The sequence below is a fragment of the Oratosquilla oratoria genome, chromosome 37 (assembly GCF_046742065.1).
Source record: "Oratosquilla oratoria isolate Oo_2021 chromosome 37, ASM4674206v1, whole genome shotgun sequence".
In the NCBI taxonomy this organism is placed as follows: Eukaryota; Metazoa; Arthropoda; class Malacostraca; order Stomatopoda; family Squillidae; genus Oratosquilla; species Oratosquilla oratoria.
Window position 1 is genome coordinate 4,353,202 of NC_134813.1, and position 18,212 is coordinate 4,371,413.

The following is an 18,212-nucleotide window of genomic DNA, read 5'->3' on the forward strand; positions in this document are numbered from 1 at the left end:
TGGACAAAAGATCATCGGACGTTTCACCATCGATCTGAGTCGGCGCCGTGTTTGTGTTACTCCTAACAGCTGCGTATTTCGCTTTGTATTTTGACCGATCTGTTGTCCGGCAGGTTCCACAAATTCCACACTCACGTAAGTTTTCTCATTAATTTTACATTCTTGCTTATCTTGAATACATGATTTGGGAAACTCATTTTACTATTTTATTCATCTTATTTATTTTCAATTAATTAATTATTTACAGGTCTCTGTCCACCGACCCGCGTCCCTTGCCCAGTTGGTGGGATTGTGGTGTTTGACTACTATGTATACCGTCAGCGTCATCCAGGATCAACATTCCTCTGAAGAAGCTGTAAGCGAAACCGGCCAGGAATAAAATCGGCCCTAGACCCGTGTCTTTCTCTTCCTCCTTCCTCAAACCTGTCACAATGTCTCAACACACACACACACACACACACACACACACGACTCGGTGGCGCGGTTGGGAGAGTCCCAGACTGTCAGTATGGAGATACTGGCGGTACCTGGTTCGAATCCTGCCCAGGGCTGAAATTATTTCAGTATCGCTGTGCTTCGAGTCGTTACTCCAACTCTCGTGGGCGGGGAGTTGGGGGTGTGTGTGCGTGTAAGGTCATAGCATTATCCATAGATCGGTCATACGAGCTCTGAGCTCTCTTCCGGGAGGGAAATAGCTGTCGATCACAAGTCCAACACATGATCCAAAGACCAAGTTGAAAGATATATCTTACACACACACACTTACGTCGGACAGACGGCGAGGATTGACGTCCTGAAGAAAAAGTGAAATTTTCGTGGATCTCAACGCAAAGGAAGTACCTACTGTATTTGCAGGGAAGGGGATTGCTCGTGGTGTAGTGGGAAAGTGAGGAAAAAGGAGAAGGGGAGGGATTACTGAGGGAAATGGAAGGAAATGAGGAAGGAGAGGACTTGGTCCAGGCAGGCAGACGCCATGTAAACAAACGCGGGCCGGATCAATTTAGTGACGATGAAGGGTCTAACAAAAATGTAAAGATTAGAAACATAGATATGAGCAGCACAATAGAAGGTGAGGATAATAATTTCCATGGATTTAATGAGGGGGGGCTGGATACCAACCTCCCCCGACTGGCAAGACTAGAGGAAAAACTTGAACAAATGACCGAACATTGGGAGAGTAGGTTCGGTAGAATGTCAAAAATTGCGCAAAGGGTTGAAAGATTGGAAGAACTAGAGACAGCGAACAAAAATTTAACTAAGGAAATAGAAGAACTAAAAAGACAGTTAAAAGAAGTAAAAGAGGAGAATGAAGAATTAAAGAGGAATAATAAAGAAAACAAAGAGGCTATAGCTAAAGAAGCTAAGGGTTGGAAGACAATTTTTCACGGTGCTCTTTCTGTAACAAACCTTTTAGAGACGCTGACATATTGATCTCCATCTTACTGATTTTCTTTTCATCCGCAACCCACTTCCAATAATGCATATTACGTCTTTTCAACCGAGCTGCTACGGGCAGAGGCATTGTGTCCAACGTCCAACCTTGACCACGATTGGGGTACTTTCTTTTAAATGTCTTGAACCTACGCTCTAAATAGTACAACTGGTATTGCCTGTGTCCTCTTCCACCATTACCACAAAAATTTTTGTAGCCTGCGTAATAGTGCTTCTTGAAATTTTCTACAACCTCGGAAGAAATACGAACACCAAGAACTTCGAGATCTTCGAGACCTTCCAGAAGTTCGAGACCTTCCAGAAGTTCGAGACCTTCGAGAACTTCGGCACTTTCGAGAACTTCGGCACCTTCGAGAGCTTCGGCACCTTCGAGAACGTCGGCACCTTCGAGAACTTCGGCACCTTCAAGAATTTCGGCACCTTCGAGAACTTCGGCACCTTCGACAACTTCGGCGCCTTCAAGAACTTCGGCGCCTTCGAGAACTTTGGCACCTTCGAGAACTTCGGCACCTTCGAGAACTTCGGCACCTTCGACAATTTCGGCACTTTCGAGAACTTCGAGAACCTCGAGAACTTCGGCACTTTCGAGAACTTCGGCAGCTTCGAAAACTTCGACACCATGGCTTAACGATGATCGTTCTTTACTCAACGATGATCGTCCACGGCTCAACGATGATCGTCCATTGCAAAACGATGATCGTTCAGGGCTCAACGATGATCGTCCATGACTCAACGATGATCGTCCATGACTCAACGATGAGCGTCCATGGCCTAACGATGATCGTCCACGGCTCAACGATGATCGTCCACGGCTCAACGATGATCGTCCACGGCTCAACGATGATCATTCTTGACTCAACAACGTCCATGGCTCAACAATAATCGTTCTTGACTCAATGATGATCGTCCACGTCTCAACGATGATCGTCCATTGCTCAAGGATGATCGTCCATTGCTCAACGATCATCGTCCACGGTTCAACGATGATCGTCCATGGCTCAACGATGATCGTTCTTGACCACGATTGGGGTACAACCGCACATGAAAAATCCCTTATACCGGGCATGTCCACAAAATCTTGAATCGTCATCTGGGCACGGTTTCGAAATGTGTTTATTTTTAATAGTTATATATATATATATATATATATCTATATATATATACATATACATATATATATATATATATATATATATTTCTGGGGCACAGGTTTTCTCTAAGGCAATTCTGGTTGAAATCAACTGCTGGACTAGTTGCTTTAACAATCTTCAAGACTGTATTCTTAAATTTGGAGAATACTTTCCTATTAGCAACTGAGAGGGACTGGAAGTAGTCATCCATGACTCTCAAAAGAATAAACGCAGTGTATGCCAACTGGTGTATTTTTGCATAGTAATAGTATTCAATAACTATTGACTCCACCGAAACTATAGTTTTTCGCCTCGTCGTGAGGCGTCTTCAGGGTGAGGACTGATTTGTAGGATGCTCTGTTATGTTGAAAGGTCTTCCAACGAATAATGACCGCTGGTTGGATGGGCTGGCTTATAAGGCTCAGCCTGTCTAGCTCAGACGGAATACTGGCTCCTCATTGGCCGAGAGGGGCAGCATGAGATTTTGTCCGGGAGGCAAGGGGGTGGGATTTTGTCTGGGAGCCAAGAGGGTGGGATTTTGTCTGGGAGCCAAGAGGGTGGGATTTTGTCTGGGAGCCAAGAGGGTGGGATTTTGTCCGGGAGCCAAGGAGGTGGGATTTCGTCAGGAAGCTCTGGCCTGATTTGCTGCTGCTCTGGTTACTGGTCCTAGGCGCTGATTGATTAGCTGGACATGTTTCACTTGTTCGTGGGGCTGCTGCTGTCTAAGGGCTTGTTGTTCCTGGAGGGGGTTATTCTTCAGAGGAGGCGCGGAAGGGAGAATAAAATCGGCAGCTTGCTGTGTGTTGATGGTAGGGCGCTAGCAAGTAATAGATACTGCTTCTGCAATCTGCAGCTTCCTGAAGGCAGACTCCTTGTGAAGAATTTCCGTTTGGTCTAGCAGTTTCTGTAGAGGAGGCTTCATGTTGTGTAATTCAGTGAAATGCTGGAAAATTGACCCCTGATTTCTATGGGATTGTAGGCGACGTCGCAGTATAGAGGAGGTCCTACCAATGTATGTGCTGGAGCCGTCACAGCGGCCCTCCTGACATGAAATTTTGTAAATAACATTGGTGGTAGCCTCACTCGGGGCCCTGGGCGCCGTGCTATTCCTCATTATCAGGGAACTAATGAGGTTAGGTTTGCAGAATATTTTCAAGTCGATGATGGCATTTCTGTTAGTTGGGGTGACTCCTCTCTTGATAATATTCCTAAGGGCATCACACTCCTCGCGGTACCGATCATGAAAAGAATTTTGGTGGTAAACGGTGATATTCTCCTTGGGAGGGGTGGGCAACTGGGTCGGGTCTACAAACTGGTCCAGTTTTTTTCTGTATGACTTTCTCGATGAGATGGTCTGCATAGCCGTTGTTGGTGAGGAGCTGGCGGATACGGTCTAGTTCTCTGTGGATCTCAGTCCAGCTACTATAGTGGGTAAAGGCCCTCTTCACATAGGAAGATATCACGGATATCTTGTATGAAACAGGACATTCTCCCCTGGCATTGAGGCAGCGGCCCACGTTGGTGGCTTTAGTGTATACCTTAGTCTTGAAGCCCTGTTCTTGTTTAGAGATGTCCACATCTAGGAAGGGGAGGCATCCCTCTACACTGCGTTCACAGGTGAAGGTCAGGCTGGAATTACCTTCAAGAGCAGTAATCATGTGAGGAACCTCTTCGTCGGTAGTAGTGGTGATGAAGATGTCATCGATGTATCTCGCATATATTCCTGGAGGGGGGTTATTGTTGAAAGTCCTTTCTTCCACCTGGGCCATATACATATTGGCAAAAAGTACCCCAAGTGGGGATCCCATCGCCACTCCATCAACTTGTCTGAATAATTCCCCTTTATGGGAGAGGAAAGGGGCCTCCTTGGTACACATCACTAGCATGGCTCGCAGGACGTCTTCTGAGATGTCAAGTACGGGTAGGTCACTTCTATAGACGCGGTCCATGATGATATCAATAGTCTCATTTACAGGAACATTCGTAAAGGGCGATTCTACGTCTAAAGAAGCGATGTCGTGGCACGGTGGAGCTGTGCGAAGCAGGTCTATGAATTCAGAAGCTGAAGAAACTGAACGTCCCGTGGGCACGTATGGAGCGAGGAGAGAGTTTAGCTTCTTGGCAACTTGGTAGGTGGGAGTGGTGATTTGTGAAATAATAGGTCTCAGGGGGTTACCTGGTTTGTGGGTTTTTACAGTGCCGTAACTATAACCGGGACCATAGTCACCTATCACTGGATTAAAATACTTCGTCGAAGAGTTAGCTCTCTGGATGAGATGGTTAATCCTCTTCTTCGCATTCTCAGTAGGATCCTTCTGGAGTCGCTGGAATTTTGCAGGATTATTAAGGATGGAGTCCATCTTGTTATTATAGTCAGCCTTATCCATGATGACGTAGACTGCTGACTTATCTCCTTTGCGGATAATGATGTCATCTCTCTCGCGTAACTCCTTGGCGGCTTCTTTCAAATCTCTGGTGAGGATCTGGCTTCTGTAATTCCCTCTGTCGCGTCCTGATTCTCCAATAAGGTCCTCTCTGATGGTAGGAGAAAGGGTTACCTTTCTCTCATTCTGCAGGGTGAGGAGTCGATCTATCAGGCACTCAATTTCGATTCTCTTACTTTCAGGATGAGGCCGGCGAATGAAATGGCAGTTAAGTCCTAAGTTTAGGAGTTTCTCTTGCTGACTGGATAAGGTGGTGGTAGAGAGGTTGATGAAGCCTTGAGCAGGCCTCTCGTTTCTTACAGGTCCTCGGTGTAGTGTGGTAAGCTTCTTCTGGATTCTGGTGTTAGCAATCCATTGTTGGTGATGTTCGTATTCAACAAGGTGCCCAGTGGCTGCTTGTCTTATATGCTCTTGGTCTGTGGCAAAAGTGGCCCACAAGGCGGCTTTTTCTTCATTGGCTCTTTGAAGGCGATCTTGGGCATCTTGCAGTCTCTTCTTAAGGGTAATGGTGGTACTATTGCGGTTACCTGTGTGTCGGCTAATGATACTTCTGGGGCACAGGTTTTCTCTTAGGCAATTCTGGTTGAAATCAACTGCTGCACTAGTTGCTTTAACAATCTTCAAGATTGTATTCTTTAATTTGGAGAATACTTTCCTATTAGCAACTGAGAGGGACTGGAAGTAGTCATTCATGACTCTCAAAAGAATATACGCAGTGTATGCCAACTGGTATATTTTTTGCATAGTAATTGTATTCAATAACTATTGACTCCACCGAAACTACATTTTTTCGCCTCGTCGTGAGGTGTCTTCAGGGTGAGGAGTGCTTTGTAGGATGCTCTGTTATGTTGAAAGGTCTTCCAACGAATAATGACCGCTGGTTGGATGGGCTGGCTTATAAGGCTCAGCCTGCCTAGTTCAGACGGAATGCTGGCTCCTCATATATATATATATATATATATATATATATATATATATATATACATATATATATATGATGTAAGCGGAATAGGAAACACAGGAGTCTTAGTCTTGAGTTTATTCCTGACTAGTTTCGCAGGTATGCTTTTTACAAGCATAACTGCGAAACTAGTACGGAATAATCTCAAGACTAAGAATACTGTGTTTGCTGATCCGCGTACGTCAACCGGTTAGAATGTCTCAATATATATATATATATATATATATATATATATATATATATATATATATATATACACATATTTGACGGAATACTGGCTCCTCATATATGTATATATAGATATATATATATATATATATATATATATATATATATATATATATATATATATGTATATATATATATGTTTATATATATATATATACATATATATATATATATATATATATATATATATATATATATATACACACATATTAGGAATGTTGAATGTAGTGGCACATTTGTAAAATAAGACTTATTGACCCACTGTCGGAGAATGAGATAAGATGGACAGAAAATCTGTATATTTTGACCACTATCTGTGGTCCTCTTCAGCAGAATGATACATAGTATGGAGTATGAGAATATATATAGCTAAGATGGGTACATTTGGGGACAGGGAAAAGTGGGGGACTCAGGTTATATGTCCTTGTTAAGGGGGCGAAGGTTGACTGATGGTGAGCTCAAGTCCGGCTTTTTTTTTTTAGATGGATTTATTAGCAGCCATCCAAGTTATGCAGTCTGAGGACCACTGACCTTTAGAGGTATTATAATTAGGTATATGTTTTATCAGGGAGGATTCAATAATTATTCTTCGAACGCTGCAGTGGGATTTATTGATGATGACAGCATTATCCCAGTCCATGCAATGATCCTCTTTGCTGGTATGTAGGAACACTGCGGAATTCTCTTGACCATATCTGATGGAGTTCTTATGTTCCTTAATTCTTGTGGTCAACTCTCTTCCTGTTTGGCCCCAGTACACATGGGGCTCTTCTTATACCAGTCGGTGCGTGTTCTGATCGGCTTGATAGTATTGTGGTAACGGACCTCGCGCCGTGGTGATGGTGCTGGGGGTGGTAGCAAGTCCCGGTGCCGAGGATGTTTCACTAGGGTGACCGCAAACAACCTTAGAGTTTGAAGGTAACGGTCAGCAAGGGTTGGAAGTCCGAGTGTGGTGAGAGCGTGCCGATAGGTGGTGTATTCGTTGCCAAGAATTGTGCGACAGGCTCGTTTCTGCAATTTCTCCAGATGTAGCTGCTGCGTGACTGTAAGTGAGGAGGCCCAGGAAGGTGACGCATACATCAACTTGGGAAAAATGAAGGAAGTGTAGATGGTTTTGAGATTTTCAGCCCGTGCCCCTAATGACCTCAGGCGACGCAGCATATACAGCTTGTAGGCGGCTGCCCTGACTGTGTTTTCCTTCCAAATCAGCTTGCTATCGATGGTGATCCCCAGTAGCTTGGTCGACTGGACCACCTGTGGGGGTTGGCCGTCATTTGTTAGCAGGGGAGGGGGGAGAACATCATTGGAGGTGTGGAAGTGCATTACCATAGTTTTCTTGTGGTTGATGGCGACTCTGTTGTGCACTCTCCATGTGTGTAGCCTGTCCAGCATGCCCTTCAGTGGGTTATTGTCCAGGTCAGTGTTGGACACAGGGATCCCCACCGTGCAGTCATCAACATATTTCCACCTGTGCGGTGTGCCTCCCAGGGAATCGTTGATAAGTATTGGGAAACATAATGACCCCATTCCTGTTACCTGTGGTACCCCACAGGACATGTGCTGGACTGCAGAGACGTGTCCCTGATATCTGACAGCTTGAGATCGGTCCGTCAGGAAGTCAGATAGCTAAGCCACCAGAGAGGCAGGAAGGCCAAGGTGGATGGCTTTGGTGATGATAGTGGTGTGATCAACAAGGTCGAAGGCTTTCTTGAAGTCAATGAACGCCACTGCCAAACACTCGATCACTGTTCTCCACCCCCCCTACTCACCTGACCTTGCTCCTTGTGGTTTTTTCTTGTTCCCCAAACTCAAAAGACTCTTGAAAGGAAGAAGATTTGAGATGATTGCCGAAATTAAGGCAAATGCGACGAAGGAGCTGAAGGACATTACAAAAGAAGCATACCAGGACTGTTTCAACAAATGGAAACACCGTTGGGATAAGTGCGTGCGTTGGGGAGGAGAGTACTTTGAAGGGGACCCAGATCTGTAACTTCTAAACAAAATACAGTTTGCTTTATGACGTCAGTTCGCGTATTTTTTGTAACAGACCTCGTATATCGGGCGCAGATTCTCACTAATACCGACTGTGTTGAACAGAACAGCATTTTGACACCGATTAAATTTCTTACCGAGATCTTCATTTTTTTTTTTTTTTTTTTTTTTTTCATGGCAGATCTCATTTCAGCGGGGTGGGCAAATACAAGATTTCCATAATCTTCCATATTTAATTGACGTTTCGACTTCGTGACCTTCGTGACTTCGTGACCTCAGCTAGAGAGCTCGTTATGTGCAGACACCACCGAACGAATACCTGTGAAATTTGTTTATCCGAATAGTGAAAAGTGATTGTGTTGTGTTTTTGTAATTATATACGTATAGCGCTATGCAGTTACAGATATAAGATAAAGTGTAGTGTTCTATTAATTTAGAATCAAGACAATATTCTGTTACTGCACTTCAAAGGTAGGAGTAACAGTATAAAGTAAACAGAGTAAGCTTCGTGTATTTAGTTTATTTAGACACCGCTTTGGTTTCTTTTGTTGATTTATATTTTCTCTTTGCCGTTTGTATTGCTGAAGGAGCGAAATGCCTTGTGAAGGTTGTGTGAACCTGGAGGACCGTCTCAGGATGTGTCTCAGGAAATTCGTCTTCTCAGGAGTGCGCTCTGTGAGAAGAGTGAATCCTCCCCATAACCCAAAGAGCGTTCCACTTCTTCCCCTTCTGCTACTGCCGTGAGCGAGTGGCGCTCCGTGGGGTCTCGTTTGTTGAGCCCGCGTTCGGTAAGCGGGTGCCCTGCGGAGCAACCGCTGGTTATAGCCAATCGTTTTGCTCTGCTGGAGGATGAAGTGGCTGAAAATCAAGAGTTCTTGGTGGTGGGGGACCCCATGATGCGAGGTTATAACGACATCCTACAGCGAAAGACTAAACGACGTTGCAAGCTTGTATGTCGACCGAGCCGTGGGATCGCCGATTGTACCCAGACCATCAGGGAGCAAAGACGGACGAACAGGGTTACGATTGTTCATACGGGAAGTAACGATGTGGGTAGGGTGAGATCAGAAGAACTTGTTCGGAGTTACAAGGTCCTCCTTCAGAAGATGAAGGAACGTGGGAGCCGTCACGTAGTCTGTGGGATCCTCCCAAGGATATACGTAGGATACAATGTCAGTGAAGGACAAAATATAATCTTAGAAAGGGATGCTGGAGATGAATGTCAATGAAGGACAAAATATCACGATGGGATGTAATGACAGTGGACGACAAAAGATCACGATGAGATGTATTGATAGTGGAGGACAAAATATCACGGTACGATATAATGTCACTGGAGGACAAAATATAGTTTTAGATAGGGATGTCGGACAGAATGTCAATGAACGACGGGAGGCCGGTGTGAATCGCGGTGACGTAGGGGGGCAAAGTGTACAAAAGAGATTGGATGACCGTGAGCGACCAGATGTCCGTGATGGGGAAAATGTTAACAAGACATTGAATGTCAATGAAGGAATGAATATCAATATAGAGAAAGGTGTCAATAAAGAAAAAAAATTGTAATGTAAGGCATGATATTGAAACTAAAAACGTGTAAAAAAAATGATCACGAGTTTCTTAAAACTATGTACTTTAATGCTCGTAGTATTAGGAACAAATTCCAAGAAATACAGGCATATCAAAAGCGAAAATGTCAATATGATAGGAATAACCGAGACATGGTTAAATGGTAAAGATTTTGAAGCTGAATTTAATATTGCAGGATTTAAACACTTTCATCAGGATAGAAACCACAAGAAAGGTGGGGGTGTTCTGTTGTACGTTAAAAGCAATGTCCATGCTTGTGTTTTAGAGAAAGTGAAACAGGATGCATATGATAGTTTGTGGATAGAATTAACCCAAACAAATGGACAAAAAGTTAATGTAGGTGTAATATATAGGCCAAAGACATTATCATTATCAGACGACAAACTGTTATTTCAAGAACTGTCTAGTTTCTGCAACCGGGACTTATTGATAATGGGTGATTTCAATTTTACTGACATCGATTGGATGACCCTTGAACATGGCCATATAGGTAGACGCTTGATTGGTTTTCTTGGTGACAATTACTTGATTCAACATGTAAAAGAACCCACAAAACATGGAAACTTACTCGATCTATTTATTACTAGCCGCGAAAGCATGATAACCGATGTAGAAGTCGGTGAAAATGTTGCAAACAGCGATCACAACCTAGATTCAAACTCCTAAAATATTTTAGAATAGATACTTGTGTTTCTTAAATACCCAATTTCAGTAAAGGTCAGTTCATGGGACTACGTCAGGAGCTTCAGCTTACAGATTGGGTGGTAAAATTAAGCGAAAGACCTGTAGATAAGATGTGGGAAATATTTCAAAATACGCTTACTAAGATGATTCATACTTATATCCCATTGAAGGACAGACGTCCCCCAAATCAGGCTCGCCCAAAATGGCTTGACAAAGAAATTGAAAACGTATTGCTAAAAAGAGACAGGTTTATAAGAAATACAAGTGCTCGGGTGCATCTAATGACTATCAAAGTTATGTATTAATACAGAGAGATTTAAAAAAGAGCATAAAAAACGAAAATAACAATACGAAATGAATATCACTGATAAATACAAAGAGAATCCCCAAAAAATCTTTAGTTACATTAGAGATTTAAAGGTTGTTAGGAATCACATTGGTTTACTATTATCTGGTGACGGTCAACTTTAATATTCAAATGAAGAAATGTGTAATATTTTAAACAATTATTTTAGCTCAGTATTCGTAAACGAAACACCTTAAAGTGAACTCCAAACTGAAATGTGTGAAAAGTCTAGGGTAAACTTACTACGATAAATATAACAAAAGAAAAAATTAAAAGGTGTATAGATAAACTCAAAGTTAATAAAACACCAGGGCCTGACGGTTGGCATCCAAGAATCTTAAAGGAAATGAAAAATGAGATTGTTGTTCCATTAGAAATTATTTTCAAGAAATCCATCATATCCGGAGATGTCCCAAGAGAATGGAAGCTAGCTAACGTTACTCCCATATTCAAAAAAGGTGACAAAAAGAAGCCAAATAACTACAGGCCTATAAGTTTGACTTCAATCGTAGGAAAAATGATGGAAACTATCATCAGAGATGCTATCGAACATCATTTAGAAAGTAACCGTTTGATAAATGATAGCCAGCATGGTTTCAGACGGAAACGTTCTTGCGTGACTAACTTACACGAATTCTACAACACATTTATCTCGAATTATGACAAAAGAAACAATATAGATTTAATATATCTAGACTTTGCAAAAGCTTTTGATACCGTCCTCCACGAAAAACTACTTATTAAATTAGCTTCACACGGCATGAGTGGTGGCCTATTAAGTCGGACAAGTATTTGGTTGAATGATCGAAAGCAAGGAGTTGTTTTAAATGGAAAAACTTCTGGATGGAAAAATGTTACGAGTGGAGCTCCTCAGGGTTCCGTTCTTGGGCCACTTCTATTCATAGTATATATAAATGATATAGACCACGAACTAAAATCTGTTGTTTCCAAATTTGATTATACAAAACTATGCGGAATGGCAAATGATCACTTAAACCAATTAGATATTCAAGAAGATTTAGATAAATTACTGCAATGGTCTGAAAAGTGGCTAATGAAATTTAACACAAGTAAATGCAAGGTAATGCACATAGGTAAAAATAACAGTAAATACGATTACAAGTTATTTGGAAATTCGTTAACAAAAGTGGATAGTGAAAAGGATATCGGCGTAATTATCAGTAACGATCTCAAATCATCTAAGCAGTGTATTTCAGCCTCTGAGAAAGCAAATAAGATTCTAGGAATGATTGCGCGATCTTTTGATTTCAAAAGTCCATCACTCATTAATAAGCTATATAAATCGTTAGTTCGTCCACATTTGGAATATGCTGTTTCCATATGGTCACCGAATCTCATTAAAGACATTGACAGACTGGAAAAAGTACAACGGCGAGTAACACACTGATTCCAAATATAGAAAATAAATCATACGAAAATCGACTTAAACATATGAATCTGTTTTCCCAGGTCTTTAAGATTCTAAAGGGAATTGATAACATCAAAAGTGACAAAATTTTCACACTGAATGAGAATCAAACAAGAAACTGGTCTCAAACTATCAGGGAATATATTTAATTTGGAAGTGGGTAGAAACAACTTCGCCAACCGTGTAGTTAATGAATGGAATAAACTTCCTGCAAAGGCAGTGCAATGTAGTTCAGTTCGAAGCTTTAAGAATCATTGAGATAAGCACCTAAGCAAGATGCTGTAATGACTGTCATTTATTTTATATTATTTTTTATCGTTTGTTTATTATTATTTGTTTGATTCTCATTTATTATTAGTTATATATGAATTTCTATTAAGCTCTCCAGCCTGTGGTCTTCTGAGAGAGTTATTATATTGTAGGTATAGATCTTCATTTTCTTCATACTGTTTAATGTCTAAGGCTTGGATCTGCTTGGACAGTGCTTACTCACATTCGGTGTCACACTGTCCGTCAGCACATGAGGCAATGCGGTTGGACTTTTAAGAGACGATGACCCAATAGGAATGCCCGGTTTTGTTTTATTTGTGTTGTTCATGTTTGCTATGAAAGGCTTTTGGCAGTAATCTCACCTCCCTGCCAACTTGTTTCTGGTGAGATATTTCTCTGGTGTCACCTTATTCTTTATATTCTGTGAAGCCCCATATATCTATAGGATGCCCAATGGTCTACGCCGTCATTATGACGGTACCCCATATATCTACGGGGAATTTCCGTTTGTCATCAGGGATGTGCCAGTTAGCAGTGGGTCCTGCGACTGCTTGTGTGAACTGCTCTTTGTCTAATCTTTCTTATAAAACCTGTTCGATATGGGTAACCCTGCAGAGATTTCCTCTCTATCGACATAGCTTTTGTAATCATTAAGATTCTCAAGCCTATCCACCACGTCAAGGTGACAACTCTCGTTTACAATCAATGCATTCTGCCAGCAATAATCTACGGGTGTGAACCTTGAAAACTGACGAAGGCGATGGAAACAAAGCTAAGGACGGCACAGAGGAGAATGGAGAGATCAATGATGGGAATAACGCTGAGAGACCGAAAGAGAGCACTTGGGTGAGAGAGCAGACTAGAGTGAAAGATATTGTGGAGACGGTGAAAGAGAGGAAGTGGAATTTGGCAGGTAAGTTAGCGCGAACGACTGATGAGCGATGGAGCAATTTGTTACCGAGTGGACGCCGCGAGATGGAAAGCGTGGAAGAGGGAGACCAGACAGAAGGTAGAGAGATGAAATTAAGAAGTTTGCAGGAATGACGTGGCAGAGGTTGGCGCGGTCGTGTGAATCATGGAATGCTATGGAGGAGGCCTTTGTTCAGCAGTGGATTCAGGACGGCTGATTTGATTGATTGGTTGATTGATATGTGAATTTATTATTATTTATTATTTACCTGTTTATCATTTAACTATACCTATGCATTTATTTTGTTTATTGTTATTTACTTTATAATTTCTATTTATTTATTTATTTATTTATCTATTTATCATTATTATTTTTTTCGCATCCGACCTTGATATGAGGTCTCCTGTCGGTATCCTCCGCCTTTGTAATCCTTTGAGGGAGTCATCTTCAGAATATTATACAATAATTAAGTCACAGTCTTACACAGCTACATAATACACGATTGTCTGTACAAATTTGTCAACTGTGTATTAGGTAGCTGTGTAAGACTGTGACTTAATTCTTATATAATATTCTGAAGATGACTCTCTGAAGTCGAAATGTCAATTAAATATGAAAGACTATGGAAGGCCTGTATTTGCCCACCCCCCTGAAATGTGATCTACGACAGCATTTTGATTAATTTTCTTACTGAGATTTTCAATTTTTCTCACAGTAGATTTCATTTCAGCGGGGTGGGCAAATACAAGCATTCCATAGTCTCCTATATTTAATTAACGTTTCGACTTCAGGGAGTCATCTTCAGAATATTATACAAGAATTAAGTCAAAGTCTTACAAAGCTACATAATACACAATTGTCTGTACTAAATTGTCAATTGTGTATTATGTGGCTGTGTAAGACTGTGCCTTATTTCTTGCATAATATTCTGAAGATGACTCCCTGAATTCGAAACGTCATTCAAATATGGAAGACTATGCCTGTGTTTGCCCATCCCGCTGAAATGAGATCTACTGCGAGAAATTTTGAAAATCATAGTAAGAAAATTAATGTGTCAAAATGTTGTCGTGAGGGGACGAGGGAGAGAAGGGGTGGCTATACTAGTAAGTGAAGAGATAGGTAAGTATGCAGTGGAGTGGAAGGTATGGCAGATAGAGCGTTAATGGACTATATAGTGGTAACCAGGAGTGCAGTAGGAAGAGTTAAGGATGCACATGCTCTAAGGGGAGAGAGTGGGGGAGTACCAGATAATTTTTTGGTAGAAGGTAAGTTGAGAGTGGAGAATAGGTGGAAAAAGAGGAAAAGGGCAGAAGGTAGGGAGGTGCTTAGAGTGAACTGTTTAAATGAGAAAGAAAAGGGGGAGTATAAGAAGAAGCTGAGAGAGGAGTGGGAGGGAGTGAAGAATAGAGTAGAACTAGGAGTGGAGGAGGAATGGGGATGGTTCGGGGAGGAAGTCATAAGATGTGCAAAGATGGTATGTGGAATAAGGAGGACGGGAGGAAATAGATGGTGGTGAGTGGTGGGATGAGGAAACATAGAAGGGTGTAGAAGAGAAGCACGCTTTCATAGATTGGTTACAAATTAGGACGAGGGAATCGTATGAGAAGTACAAAGTAAAGAGAAGTAAAGCATAAGATAAAGGAAGCAAAGAGGAGAGCAGATGTGAAGTGGGGTAAGAGAATGACAGAAGAGTTTAAAAGTAATAAAAAGATGTTTTGGAAAGAAATTAAAAGAGGAAGAGGAGGCGAATCAAGTAGAGAAGAAAATATAAAAGGTGCAGATGGAGAGATGATAATGGAAGAGAAGGCTGTGAGAGGACGGTGGGCAGAGTATTTTAGGGAGTTGCAAAATGTGATGGAAGATAGGGAGGGAAAAGTAGTTGCAATGGTAAGCGCTAAGAAAATCTGAGTGATGAGTGAGGAAAATGGAGGAGAAATAAGGAAAGATGAAGTGAAAGCAGTTGTTAAGATGATGAGAGCAGGTAATGCACCTGGGTTAGATGGATGCCATGTAGAATGTCTGAAAAAAGGCGCAGTTATGGTGGACTGGCTGGTGAGATTATCTAATGTTTGTTTAAGAGAAGATAGAGTGCCGGAGGACTGGAGGAGTGCCTATATAGTTCCACTTTACAAGGGATAGGGGGACAAGTGTGAGTGTAATAGTTTCAGAGGGATCAGCTTGTTATATGTAGTTGGGAAGGCTTATGGGAGGGTCTTGATTGAGAGGATTAGGAGGGAGTGATAGGTGAGGAACGGTGTAGGTTTGGGACAGGTAGGCGTTGTGTAGATCAGATTTTTGTGGCGAGACAGATATGTGAGAAAGCTATAGGAAAAGGTAAGGATGTTTTTTGGGCTTTTATGGATCTGGAAAAGGATTATGACAGGGTAGACAGGAAGGCACAGTGGGAGGTACTGCAGATATATGGGATAGGAGGAAAGCTGTTAAGAGCAGGCAAGAGTTTTTACGAGAGTAGTAGAGCTTGTGTTAGGATTAGAAATGGAGAGAGAGAGAGTGGTTTGAGGTAGAGGTGGGACTTTGTCAGGGATGTGTTATGTCGCCCTGGCTGTTCAATCTATACATGGATGGGGTGGTGCGAGAGGTGAATGCAAGGGTGGTGGGTCGGGGCTTGGAGATGGTTAAAGAAAATGGAGAAAAGTGGGAAATAAGCCAGTTGTTGTTTGCTGACGACACTGCGCTTGTAGCAGGATGAGAGGAGGGATTGAGGAAGTTAGTGACAGAGTTTGGGAAGGTGTGTGAAAGGAAGTTGAGGATAAATGTGGGTAAAAGTAAGGTGATGAGATGTACAAGGGGAGAGAGTGACAACAGGCTGGAAGTGAGTATTAAGGTAGAGAGACTGAAATGAGTGGATAGTTTTAGATACTTGGGTGCAAATGTGGCGGGAAAGTGGGGAGTGGAGGTGGAGGTAGAATGAAGATTGAGAGAAGCGAGTAAATGCCTTGGGGGATTAAAAAGCGTAACGATAAATAGACATCTGGGAATGGATGCTAAGATGAGACTATATGAAGAAGTGATTGTGACAGCACTGTATGGGCATAAACATGGAACATAAGAGAGGACGAGAGGAGTTTGAATTTGAGGTGAAATGCCTGAGAAGTATGATAGGGGTTACTAGGCTGGGTTACTAGGCTGGATAGAGTGAGAAATGAGGTGAGGAGGAGAACAGGGGTGGAAAGGGAATTGGGAGATAGGGCTGATGAAAGAATATTAGGATGGTTTGGACACATGGAAAAAATGAGTGAAGAAAGATTAGTAAAAGAAGTGTGGAAGGCAGAGGTGGAAGGAGTGAACATGAGGGGGCGTCCTAGGATGAGATGGATGGATGGGGTAAAAGGGGCATTGGGAACGAGGGAAATTTCTGTTGAGGAAGGACAGGAGAGGACAGAAGATAGGGGTGAATGGAGAATGGTTGTATATGGATGATGTTGTGATGCATGAGGGAGGAGTGTGTGGGGAATGGGGGGTGAGGGAGTATGTATGAGAAATGAATTGACGCAGCCCGAAGGGATTTCTCCCCGTCTTCTCCTTTTCTGCATGAGGGGACGGAGAGGCGGGGTCACCGAACTAATGAAGCGGCCTTGCTGTGGATGTGCTGTGTCTTGCGACACTGCTTCTGACCCAGGGAAGTGGAATATGTAGGGGATGGAATGGGTGGGAGTGGTTTCTATGCCTTGTCTTTTGGCTACCTCCCGTGTAAGGGGGAAAAAAGCCTTTGGTATGTGTATGTACATATATATACTATATATATATATATATATATATATATATATATATATATATATATATATATATATATACACTAGGAGGGAGGGAGGAGGGGAGTGGAATATATGGGAAATGAAATGGGTGGGAGTGATTTCTATGCCTTTTTCTTTTTGGCTACCCCCCGTGTAAGGGGGAAGAAGCCTTTGGTATATGTATGTATGTATTATACATATATATATAAATGTGTGTGTGTGTGTGTGTGTGTGTGTGTGTGTGTGTGTGTATATATATATATATATATATATATATATATATAAATATATATATATATATATATATAAACATACAAACGAAGTTTCCTGTTATGCACGGTATCATAAGTATAAAATAAATAAATGTTTATCAATCGCTTTAAAGATTCAGGCTCAAATTCCTCATACTTTTATTCGATGGGCTTCAACTTGGGATCTGATTCTACTATAACAATGCTCTTTTCTCCCAGAGCCTATTCAAGCCTCCTCCCAAAGGGACTTCGACGCCAAGATGATGATGATGGCCCGAAGCGCCAACGCGTCGACGCGGGAACGTGGTCTTCTCCTTCAGGTAAGAAGACGTCTTGTGTGGTGTTCACTCTAATATGCAGGATAAAGAGCGTGGTCCCGTCTCTGTGACTTTACTGGCCAGGCCTAGCTTGTTTTGTCTGCCTAGATTATCTACTAGTTTGTTATTTTACGGATGGATGAGTGTGCATGGAAAAGTGCATTTCTCAATATCTTTAAAAAATGAATGTATGCGTGTGTGAGCGGAAAATAAATATTTTGAGTGTTTCCTTCTGTTGGTACCTACGTCATGGTCAGGGCCGTGGCTTCTGTCCTCGTGGACAATCTCGCGCCGCTGCCAACAATCAAGGGCAGAAGGCCCACTGCAGGATCGTCGGTGTATGCCCTTGAAGGGCGATACGCCCTTCCTGGATAACTTTACCCCCCACCTCTGGGTAACGGTCACCCTCCCCACCAAAGACAACAGCCCCTTCTTTTCCCAGCTAAAGACGACCCA

At 42.1% G+C, this 18,212-nt stretch overlaps 2 protein-coding genes across 2 annotated transcripts in view; one reads left to right on the top strand and one right to left on the bottom strand.

Annotated features, from left to right (window-relative positions):
- LOC143019509 (uncharacterized) overlaps positions 1 to 18,212 on the top strand; it is a 99,775-nt gene that overhangs the window by 59,194 nt on the left and 22,369 nt on the right. Inside the window, exon 2 of the mRNA XM_076175187.1 lies at positions 17,659 to 17,759. Within this exon, the coding sequence (XP_076031302.1) occupies positions 17,700 to 17,759 (60 nt within the window). The 5' untranslated portion in view covers positions 17,659 to 17,699. The remainder of the gene's footprint in view (positions 1 to 17,658; positions 17,760 to 18,212) is intronic.
- LOC143019507 (brefeldin A-inhibited guanine nucleotide-exchange protein 3) overlaps positions 1 to 18,212 on the bottom strand; it is a 659,822-nt gene that overhangs the window by 45,945 nt on the left and 595,665 nt on the right. The window lies entirely within an intron of this gene.